The following is a 12,427-nucleotide window of genomic DNA, read 5'->3' as shown; positions in this document are numbered from 1 at the left end:
GGTTGCCATGACTCATGAATATCCATTTGTTTTAAATTTATTCATTCATTTCCTTGGTGATCTTGTTCCAAATGCACTTTTATTGGAAGGTGCTGCATTGTAAATGTTGAATATATGCAGTTGTGAGACTACAAAAGCAGACAATGTGATTTCTAATTTAAATGTTTTCCAGTCCAAAGATCTGTTGACTGTTGAGTCTATCAAATGGAAAAGCGAATACAGGACTTTCACATCTGTCAATCAAAGTCCTTTGAATGCATCTTGTGGATAGTCCTTAGATAACCTTTCTTTTAGCTGGCAATGACACCAGCTTTGTGGTAGATTGTCATCTTCGGCTATAAAGGCATGGGATAAACATGCATGCCATACTGTGTTGTCATCAGACATTTTTCAGGTTCAGATGCTTGTTATGTATGCCTTTGAGCAAAGACTAAAACTAAAAAAAAAAAGGAAAATAAGTGACTGAAATTCCTCAGAGGTTAGAAGAGCAAAGACGAATGAAATGGGGAGGGCAACTGTGATTAAATGGTAGATTTCCTTTGTTCTCACATTGTTGTGGCACATTGAGAGATAGAGTGAGTCACAACAAGAGAAAGAAAGAAGAGCAAAAAACATTAAATGAAATGACAGAAGTACAAAAGAAAACTGTGAGCGTGATGACTCTGTGGTGACTCACAATACACAAAGCCCAAAATCACTCACATCACAAGATTTAACAGTAGCAAGCGGTTGTTGAGAGCCATCTAAAGCAAAGGACAACTTAATCTAATTCCTGTCATCTTTGTGTATATTTGTAAGTAACAAGAAAAAGATGAAGTGTCATTCCTTGTGGAGAGTTTAGACTCCAAGGGAGAGATTAGCCAGTCTCGCTGAGTTGAGCCTTATTGTCCAGGATAAGAGGATGAGCACCATAGCCCTCTGGAGAATTTTACTAACACTCCTACAGCTCACAGAAATCAATAAGGGGATAGAGGATGGTGTTTATACGCTAACTTATTGTGTTGTATCATATTCTCTGCCTTACTCACAGCTTCTAATCTGTTCCTTGAGAGCAGTTTGGTGGCTAATAGAAACAAAAAAGGTTATAATACCGCAGGTGTCTCTCAAGCAGTGACAGGGTTTATTTATTCCTATATTGTCGAAGAATTCACAGCCTTAGATGGAATAATAGAAAAAAACATCCAAAAAAATGAAATCATACAGAACAAACAATTTGCACTTAGAGTAAATGTAAATCAATTAATGACTCAGATGTAATATCATATAGGAGTCACATATGTGACCACATTTTGTTCTGCATTAGGAATTATCGCATGTTAAAGGAGTAATACCTTATTATTACGTTGAATTTTTGCTCCTTTTGCAAATTTACAAAAAAAAAAAAAGTGTTAGGGTACTTTGTGGTTCAGAACAGGATCCTTTTTTAGTGCTGTCATCAAGACCACCACCTTTTCATATCCTTCTGACTCTGTTATGCCAGTGGAATAGTTGCATTATGTAAATGTCTTCATCAAACTTCAAATACGTGTTTTGATACACTTTTCAATTCTTTTTTAATTCTTTTTTTAATAAGTTAACATATCTAAATGATCTCTGCTTATTTGTTGTGTATTTATGCTACACTTATTAGACAATATTACCAGCATGGTTAAAACACATTACTTTTAACGGGTTAAACTGATCAAGATTTACATGATCAGGCAACTGTCTTAGTGTGGATTTTAGTTCATTCAATCTGCCAGTGTCCTGTGTGTTTTCTCTCTCTCTGTGTGTGTGTGTGTGGGTGTGTGTGTGTATGTATATATATATGTGTGTGTATGTATATATATATATATATATATATATATATATATATATATATATATATATATATATATATATATACTATTCACAAAAAGTTAGGAATATTTGGCTTTCAGGTGAAATTTATGGAAAATGCAATATGTTCATGCTACAGTGATATAATATCATAAAAGTAAGACATTTAAGCTACTAAACCAGTATCTAGCCTTTTGGGTAGGCACGTTATATAAAGTAAATGATCTTGTACTGTATGTTATTATAAGTCAGTGCTATTGTATTTATACTGTGTATATTTTAATTGTGGTTTTATACTTTCTTAATGCTAATAATGTTTCTGCTCCTGCACTTGTCTGTTTGTGTTCAAGGACTGCAGATGGAAATTGAATAATGCTTAATCTGGTGGAGCCGTATTTTTATTTTTCATGAATAATCAATGGTCCTGCACATAGTCATCTAGATAAATAAAATGAAAAAAGGATATTGCAGAAGCTACTAAAATTGGGTTGAGATCTTTCTAATGTTTTATTGAAAACTGGAAAGATAGGGGGGGAACAGGAAGAAATGTGGTCAGAAAAAATTCTGAGTTTAACATTTGGAAAAAACAGCAGAATAAGGGCTAAGTTTTAATAATGAAATTAGAAGCTTTTCCACATGCATAAAGTGAAAGAACTCAGGTGATGTTGTCTTATGAAAACAACTATAAGTAAACAGGGAAAAGGGCTTCAGTTTGCCCGGGAGCAAAATGATTGGAATTGGAATCTGGAGCCATGGAAGTGATGGTGCATTACGGTAAGAAGAGAGGCAGATGACGTGAAGCCCTTTTTTTTTTTTTTTTTTTTTTTGGCTGATGGCACGGCCATATTCCAAAATAACAATGGCAGGATTCATGGGGTTAACATTGTGAGAGAGCGGTTCAGGGGAATGTAAAGACAAACCAAATGCAATGAAATTGAAATTGAAATCTGCAATCTCACTTAACAACTAAATTATACCCCTGAAGAGAAAAAAATAATATACACAAAAAGAGCTTAGCGTGTCCTTCTTAACTCTCCTTCATTTGGGTACCATGAATGTTTGGCTAAAATTTATGGAAACCCAGTAAAGAAGTGATGAGATATTTCATTGTGGACCAAAATACTACAGAGAGCGTCACACCAACAATCAAGAGATCTGCCAAAGTCACTAAAATGAAATGTTAATGGCGCTTCCAGCAATAAAACAAAACAAAGATTAGTGATGAATGCAGTGTGACTACATCCATGCTTAATGATTTAGGTTCTCATTTAAGTTTACAACTTTGTATTCAACAAATAATATGTGTTAGGTTTTCAGGTTTCCCTCCTTTTTTTTTTATTTTTGCATTATTGCTTTTTCAGTTTTTCAGATATATTAGTTTAAAATGCGTGTGTTTTTTTTTTTTTCTTTTATCATTGCTAGACTCTTTAAAGATCAGATCATTTTGGAAATAATTGTGGATCATGGCAACGTGTTAATACTTCCAATTTTCTGGAAGATGTCCGGCTTCCTGGGCTTCATTTTAAGCTCTGAATGGCTTTTGTTATGATACAGTGCAGAATGGCAATACTGCCATTTGATTGGCTGATGTTTGGAGCCACATCTGTTTCAGACAGGAAGCCTGAATCCTCTAATTTCACACACGGTTTGAAAGAAATATAAGAAGTGTTTTGAGGGGTGGGGGGTAGAAAAATAGACCAGTATGCATTTGAGAGAAGTAAGATGGGTTAAGAAAGGGCGGCGTGATGGAGAGAATGAGAGGAAGGAGATAAAATGGAAAAGAGGAGAGGTAAAAACAGAGGTCAGAGAAAGAATGAAAACGAGGGACATCAATTGGGGGGGCATATTTCAGAAAATGTAGAAAAAGAGAGAAACCAAAAAGGCAATTTGGAAAAGAACAGCAGTATTTCATGTGCAGTTTTTCCAGCCTCTGCCTCTTGCCCCATCCACACTCGACTGGCCCAATATGAAAGCAAACTAATCTGAACTGACAGAGACAGGGCTGACGTTGAAGGTTTGATAGATCCACAGGGAAATCTTCTTCATCCATAAATTGCTTATATTCTACCTATCATCTGCCTCTTGACATGGTTTCATTTTATGGTCTTTTTTGTTATCTGTCTGTCATATGTCAATGTTTATCTCTGCATAAATACATCTATTCCGGATACAACAGTACACCTATAGAAAGCCAGCGTTTACTCAAACACCATGAGGTTAAGACGGCAGAGCGAGCCACCTTACGTTTGTTTCTAACAATCATGCTGTGATTCAGGGAGCTGTCGTTTGGGAATAATTAATTGGGATTACTCACACAGCATTTTGGGCTATTTTTAAGCTGTTTGTTCATGAGACACATTTGGCATAGCTGTCTTGTCCTCCCTGGTCATCCCCTTAACACAGCTGCCACTAACCCAACTGACTGAATACTGAAACTCCCTCATCACAAACAAGCTTCCCAACATTTTTTTTTTTTTTTTATCTCTAAACTATTAGATTTAGCATTTTATGTGTGCAGTTCACCTGTGGGGTAGAGGCACTGTGTCAGGTAGTGAGTTCTCCTGCTTTTAATAAGATCTCATTAGCATCATCGTAGAGAAGAGAATTATATTAGACCTGAAATACTGAAACTCATTAGAGAGGAGCTTCGACTCTCTCGGGATGCACATACACACACAAGTGGGTTGCCTCTGGTAGACCAGATTTTGATTTATAAATCATAGTAGCCTAATGACCATCAACTACATTAAGCTAAATGACCTCATTACACTTGCTCCTGCTGAACTAGTAGTTAGAGTAAAAGTGACCTTTATAACTATACCAAAGAAGAGGAAAGTATAGCCCCTGTTAAAATCAGCTCTTATTCACCAGAGATTTTATCTGATTTCCCTTATGGTCTTCAAACCAATTAGATCTCAGCGTTGGGTCTGTTTGAAGAGGCATTAAATTCCAACAAAGAGTCTCACAGCCAGACACTGAGTTAAGTAGAAATGATTAAAATAGCTGTGTTGAAGTCTCTACATAGGGCACAAAAAATGTCTTCAAAGTGCATCTTACCATCACCGACTTACCTGCAACAAAAGCATAGCTGCTTTATTTTAATTTGCTGCTGCAGCTTTTTTTTTCTTAAACATTTCCGGGATGATTTTTAAAGGCAAGAACCAGAGATTACAGCAAATCCGAGCACTTCACTGTTTGTTGCCACAAAATGGTTCCCAAACATGACTTGCCCTTTAAAGCGTCTTTTTCAAAACTTGTTTTGGTACACAGATTTTGTAAAATGTCAAATTATTTTTTATTTACAACATGAGTTTGGAGTAAAGTGTGTGTTACCCAGTGCTACGGAAATGCTTATGAGCTCCATGAAACACATAAAACAAAGATGAATAACCACTGGCAAGGGCAGTTTAGTTTGGTGTGAGCCAGTTTCCATTCGTCCCCATCAAAGTCCCAATGACAGGCTCTTTGGACATATATAGTCCTGCGTACAATTCTTAAAGTAATTCTCATTTCTTTGCATTTTGCTTTCTGGTAATCTTTAACCGGGGTGTTAGATAATGAGTAGTTGACCATGCTCCCTGAAAGTCGTTTAAAGCTTCACTTTAGACATTGGCAGCTTGTTTTTTTTATGTATTTTTTCTTATTTCAGTGCATAATTTGAAGCTGATCATTACCTCTGCCAAGGAGGTTATGTTTGTGCCCACGTTCATCTGTCTGTGTTTGTTAGCAACTGTGCGAAAAACATTTTTGTGATTCTATAAAATGTTTGGAGTGATCTGGAAGGAATGGTGGAACAGGACATTTTAAAAGGATTCTTGCCAGTATGGACAGGAATGAGCTGCTTGCCGGAGGTCTGCGCTGTCTGAGTGCTTCTTTAGTTTTTAGGGTGTTTTTATCATTTTATACTGACACATGAATCATTCCAGTTTGAAAAGGCAGATGACTTAAGGAATGAGTGAATGCTGTTTCAACACATTTCCCCCATCAGACAGATGAATAAATGAATGAATATTAAACTTTCAATACACTTTAGGCACTTTCTAAATATTCAAAGTCATATTTTGTTTAGAACTTCTTTAGTTCATAAAAATGTGAGCAAACTTGACAGGCATAAAGTCTTACTTTCCCCACTTAGTCATCTAATTCCTCTTTTAGAGTCTCAAACAGCCATCAGTAGAAAACATGGAATTTCTTGCCATGATATAGAACATGTCCTTAAATGTAGGGAAATGAACAAGTGAAAGACAGACCTAAAAAAAAGAAAAAAAAAAAACAGCAATCTGAACAGTAGTGCAACTTTGTCAAAATTTTATGAAACCTGCAGCAAAAAGCAGCCAGTATCCAAAGAGGAACTTTGGAAAAGAATTCTGACCAGTATTGACTATTAAACTGTACAAAGTGTGTTTGCCTTATTTTCCGTATTTCTATTTGTTTGCACAAAGTTCACTAAATCTCTCAATTCGGTGATGTGTAGCTCAAGACTTTTACACCGTATAGTGATTCTCCAGAAGTGTGTGAAGGCTCACAACCAAATGTGTGGCAAAGTCTCATTCCTTCTACCGGTATATTAAACACAGGGTATATCTTATACAACAGCAACGTTTTAAAGTAGGATATCACGCTTTATGCAAGAACAGATGGATAGCAGGAGCTGTTCATCCGGCCTGTCACCACACCTTCTTTTGAATGACTGCTGGCCTCACATGTCAGGATTCAATTATGGCCAAGACAGCTGTGTCTACTGTTGAAGACACAATTTCTCCATCTGCTGATATTTTCCTGGTGCCAGCAGGTCTATCATACCCTCCTCGGAATGTGTTTTCATGCAGATATCCTGCTCTCATGATGGTGAAAACCACAGTCAACATGCAGACACAAAGGAAATTGTGTGTTCTAGGGGACAAATACAAACTTCCTATCAACAGCACATCAAACAAACAAAATCTTATTTGCTTGGAGCTTCACCAGAGATCTAGAGATCTCAGTACACAAGAGTATGGGCACAGTCTGCCCTTTTTCAGCCAGAGATTTTTATTTTGGAGTATGTCCTCATGTTGGATGAGAAATAAGTTGGTCACAGTGGTCCAATGGAGCTGTTGTATGCATTGATCTTATGCACACAGACTCACAATAACTATTCCTCGACTGCTAAACTGACGCTCGATTCAATGTGCTTAAATGGATTCAGGTTTTTTGATGTATTGTTGCTTTCAGCGCTAACCAAATCACTGCTGTGGATGAATTGAGCCCCCCTGGGTCTCCAGGAGAGACAGCAGACTTTTATTTCACAGCCTTCCTGCCATCCAGACATCCGTAGAGGTGTTAAGAGTGAAAAGAAGAAAATGCGAGGACCTCGTTAACACGGCTTTCGTGTTTCTTTGCGCCACTTTCACAAACAACGCTTTTGCAAACAAAAAAAGTCTTTAATTCATTATTTCATTTGTGCTTTTTCATGCAATAATTAGGCTGACTTATAGAAATAGCTCAGAAGTCTCCTCAAAATGGCATGACCGGTTTTCTGCCTCATTTCTCCCCCAAAAGCCTGCTGTTAAACCAGGGCATTGTCACTGCTCGCTTTTGTGGTGGCACAGCCAGTTATGTGATCCAAGCAGACATTTTGCTTTTATCTGAACCCCTCTGACCCTGCTTTTGCTTTGAGTCCTTTTTCTTTCTTTTGTGTGTGTGTGTTTCTGGCTGCGTCCACCTTTTTATGTCATCCCTGTCTATGACTCAGGGCGGGAAAGGCAATAGTTGCCAGAGAGTGTATTAAATTGCATGGTAATCGCACTGAGAAAAGGGCATACGGTGCAGTTATGTTTCTAATGAGACATGGGGAACCAGCCTGACCTCTCCAGCCAGTGCACTGCTGGCATTCATCATCCTAAACCTACGCTGAATGAAGGGCTTAGGGAGAAACGGTGCACTGCACTCTATTGAGAGCAATAAGCACTGTGGAGGAAACGGGAGGAAACAACACACATTACAAGGAGACATTGAACGGGGGGAAAAAGCAAAGTTGTACTTTAGTGTTCAGCATTAAAATCTTAAATATTTGTTTCATTGTAAAGCATGAATGGTGCAGATAATTGATTTGGCCGTAACTGTACTCATCATCATGGAAAACTTGATCATCACTGCAGTCACTATCCCTTAACTCAGCATTCTGCAAGGCAGTAAAGTATACAATGGCTTTGTGATGCTCCAAAATCTTTTAAAAGTGATGGATGCACTCCAGCAAGTGAATGACACTAGGGACTTTCATCAAATTTGTAGAAAAGTAACTAAATAGTCACACATGGGATGTGTGACATGGTTGCTCCCAGCAGTTTCTCACCTGGTTCCAGTTGTTTATGGCTTTAAAGCTTGCCTGTAAATAAGTGATGTTGGCGGTTTCAGAAATGTTTAATCATTCATTTCAATGGGCAGTTTATGTTAAAGAGCAAAAACTGAGCTTAGTTTTTACTGATCTATTTGCACAACAGAAGTGCAGTTTCATCAGAGTACACGTATCATACATACTGGAACTAAAAAATAAAAACCAACTTGAAAACAACTTTTGTCCTGCTCCATTTGAAATGGATACGACAATATTGAAAAGGACACCTTATATCTCTGATAAGCTAAAGGGAAGGTAAAGAAGAAACATTTTTATTTGTGAAGTCAACTATCAAAAAAGTTTGCACTTGCACGGCTCAGGAAACTTACATTTTATGAATACTGGTTCTTGCCCTGTGATGGACTGGTGACCTGTCCAGGGTATATCCTGCCTCTTGCCCGATATTTGCTGGGATGGGCTCCAACTTCCACACAACCCTTAATTGGACTAAGGTGTAATAAAGATATAGGAATGAATGAATAGATGGTTTTTGAATAAGATACCCTTAGGAATATTTTAAAGCTAATAATGCAAAAGTTACTGGATTACAAATCGGCCGCTCAATCAGTACGAGTTCTTGAGATTTTCCCTGCAAAAAGGCAAGAGACATGCAAACATATTCCAAATCTGCAGGCAACACGAGCCCTATCTATTTTATTTATTTATTCATTCTCTGAGACCTACTGCATCAACTCATAATAAAAAGCTTGCTCAAAACCCCTTTCTGTACAATCTGATGCTTGAAAGGTTAAAAACTTGTTGGTGCTTCTTTTCAAAATAACTCTTAATTCTTCACACTGTAAAATTCACTTTTTTCATTTTTTCTCTCTCTTTGTTTGATTTATTTCATTTTGTGTTCAAAATTTAATTAGCCGATTAATTGATTCAGGTGTGTTAGAAAAGGACTGTGTCTAAAAGTTACAGGATGGTAGATCTCAAGGACTGAATTTGGACCCCTGTTCCATACAAATACAGGTGGTTTTGTTCCAACATTTATTTATATATATATATATATATATATATATATATATATATATATAGAGAGAGAGAGAGAGAGAGAGAGAGAGAGAGAGAGAGAGAGAGAGAGAGAGAGAGCTATTATATATATATAAATATTTAGATAGATAGATAGAGCTATATATAGATAAATATCACAAATTTTATCAGGTCCAAGTATAAACTTCTATCAATAGAATTTAAATGTTCTGTGTATGATTTCCTAGGTCAAACAGATTGAAAGGGTTCGTTATTTTCTGTCACTCTGTGGCCTTCTCACAGCACATCAACAAATAGTTTGCATTCTGATGTTAATCCATGCAATGGTGGTTGGAGACATGTTTGTGGACTAGCATTTTTATCATACTGGGATGTAATGTTGAGGTGTTAAAGAAAAGATTTGATGCTCTGGTGTGTTCTTAGCTCAGCTATTCATGATTGTTTCACAGAAACAAAGCAATCTATGGCACAGGGAAAAAAGTTCTATTAGCAGGATAATTCCATTGTTGGTTTAATAGGATTTAGCAACAAAAGCAATGGAAAAATATTTATTTTCACCATGTTATTTCACTGTAAAAATGTTTTAATTATTTTTAATTTTTTTTTTTAATCCGCATTTCTTTCTTTCATCTTGCTGGGAATATGTTCATCCATGCACAAAGAGCCACCGCCACTATCCACATCAGTATGCTTGTAAAAAATTTCCATGGTCAGGTGGAATTCTGCAGCATGAACTGTGTGGCAAAATTCACTCCAACATCCCGCTGTGATCACACCAAACCTAAACTCCTTGCAAACATATTAATAATAATTTAAAACATTACCAACTGAAACTAAAAAGCTTTTCTGACTGACCTAGAATTGCTATTTGCATCAAGCACACTGATTTTCAGCCTCCAAGACTGTTTCCCTTACCCTTTTCATTAACAGTGCATCCTTAAATCTGCACTTTGAAGTGAGGCTAGCGTGTGAAGTGTGAACATACGAGGGAGTTGGGGGAGACTTAAATGCAGGCTTGCCCAAAATGTGTTCAAGGAAAACCTTGCATCTTTTTCCCGCCCCAACGTTCGCCTCTTCCTTTTCAAGCTGAGCTTTCTCCATGCTTGTTAATTGTGCGACACCCAAACAACAAACACAGTTTTGGACAAAAAAATAAAAATGGAAGGAAATATATTAGAAATGGCTTTAATTTTAAAATATCACTACAACAGTTTCTTCTCTAAATAACAAAAGATCTTTGAATTTTTTTCAACTTTTGTTTTCACTTCCATCCAAAGCAGCTGTGTTTCCAGTATTAATGTTTACCTCTGTGAGTCACCTCTCCATCCCCATGCATGAATTGTAATTTTCAGAGACACTTTGTGCTGTATTTCTGCATTTGGTTATTGGAAAAGGTGTTGTATGATGTTTTGACTTTGACACCTAAGGGGGAGGCAGCGGCTTGATCAAACCAAGCATTCAGCAAATCAAATAAGTTTGGATGATATTATTTTGCATTCATTGTTTTCCGGCTTTGTTTGCATTTCCATCAGCTGAGGGAAAATCATTTGTCTGGCCCTGGCAATTTGCGCTACAGAAGCTCTTGCAATGGAAAAAAATAAATTGCTTTTTCTTTTTTTTTTTTTTTCTGGGCCAACGCGAGGGTTCTGGATGCATCTGAGAATGAATAGTGATGGTGCCGTGATTAAATTCAGATCCGATTTTTCACGAAATGTACATTGTTTATATATTAAGTAAAATAGCAAATACACCAAAGGGTATCAACATAAAGTACTACAATGCAATTAGTTCCTCTTAAAGCACTTATGTGACATGTTTTTGTTAAGCCAGTTAATCTAAAAATTGTTCAACACGGTTTTTTTTCTGTGTTATCCTTCCTTTTTACTTTGTTTTTTTCTTTATTGTTTCCCATCTATTTTTACACTGACCTTATATAGTTTTGTCTTATTCGTTGGGCTTTACTTTCATTTCTTGCTCTCCTCTTTTTAAGTCCACCTCTGACACACGTCTTCTCGCTTTCTCCTTTGCAGAGTTGAAGCAGTGGGCTATCAGCGAGTGCTGCAGGTAGACTTGGAAGTGAACGGACTGATGATGACTCAGGGGAACAGGGAGGTGACATGGCAGGTGGAGTATCCACTCACCCGCACCCTGACCAGTGAAGTGCAGACTCTTATCAGACTGGCACCACATGATCTGGGTGGAATCGTTCCACTGGCCATGGTGAGTGACAATGAATGAATGAGGTTCTTTTTTTTTTTTTTTTTTTTTTTTTTTTTTTATAAAAGTTTTAAGTCTTCTTTCATGTTCAGATCGATGACACTTTTGTGATATGAAAAAAAAAAGGGAAAAGAAATGTGTGTGCTTGCAGAAACAGCATGAAGTGGTTTACTTTTGAGAGTTTTTTACATTGTCTTGGTTTAGGCACAGCTCTGACATGGTTCCTTTAAATGCTGATGTATGCAGGATCGTTGTGCGGTTGCGTGACTCAGTTTTGAACAATGTGACAAATTGGCGGTAAACAAGTCATCAGTGGTATGTGAAAGTTTTGGGTGGTCAGAGAGCCCATCAGTGTTTACACCATCACTCTTTACCATTATCAGTTCTGAATGTGATGTGAAAGAATATTCAACTTTATTTTCATCCAACATTAGGTAAAGTATGGTAAGTTTTTTTTGTATAGCGCAAGTCAGTGATGGGGTGATTCCAAGTGCTTTACAGTGATATTAAAATGTCAAACATCAGAAGGTAAATTTTAAAATTAAAACATGAATTATAACCTCTTGTTCTAAGTAAGATACATATGATTGTTGCACACTTGAATAATGAGTCAGTGTGTGGTCTTTGCGGGTTTTATTATGATCGGCTGTTAGAAACAGAAATGAGGGGACAGTAAGCATAACTATGTTTCCCAAAGTAATCTCAATCACATTTCATTCACCTCTGACACTGAGGTGAGACAGTCGTCACAATTCTGCACCAGAAGATGTCAACATACCACTATCAAATGTCACTTCTGTAAACACAGCGGCCTGCATGTGATGTCACATCATCTTTTCTGGGTCACTTTAGGACCACAGACATTTCACACTGGAGTCTGCATTTAAATTATAACATGGACAACTAAGCAGATAAAAGGATCTCTGCAAAAATTTCAAATTGAGCCAGGAAAATGTCCAGTAAATACACAGGTAAATCAGAGGCATGAAGTACAATATAGTTTTTATACATCCCCAGTCT

The 12,427-nt window shown here is 37.0% G+C and overlaps 1 protein-coding gene across 1 annotated transcript in view; it reads left to right on the top strand.

Moving 5' to 3' along the window:
• LOC306768749 (transmembrane protein 132C) overlaps positions 1-12,427 on the top strand; it is a gene marked incomplete at both ends in the record, with an annotated part of 172,219 nt that overhangs the window by 123,718 nt on the left and 36,074 nt on the right. Inside the window, one exon of the mRNA XM_079257173.1 lies at positions 11,221-11,410. Coding sequence (XP_079113299.1) covers positions 11,221-11,410 — 190 coding nt within the window. The remainder of the gene's footprint in view (positions 1-11,220; positions 11,411-12,427) is intronic.

Source organism: Telmatherina bonti, assembly GCF_933228915.1.
Source record: "Telmatherina bonti genome assembly, chromosome: 17".
Classification (NCBI taxonomy): domain Eukaryota; kingdom Metazoa; phylum Chordata; class Actinopteri; order Atheriniformes; family Telmatherinidae; genus Telmatherina; species Telmatherina bonti.
Note: the sequence above shows the minus strand (reverse complement) of the source record. Positions and strands in the feature narration are given on the sequence as shown.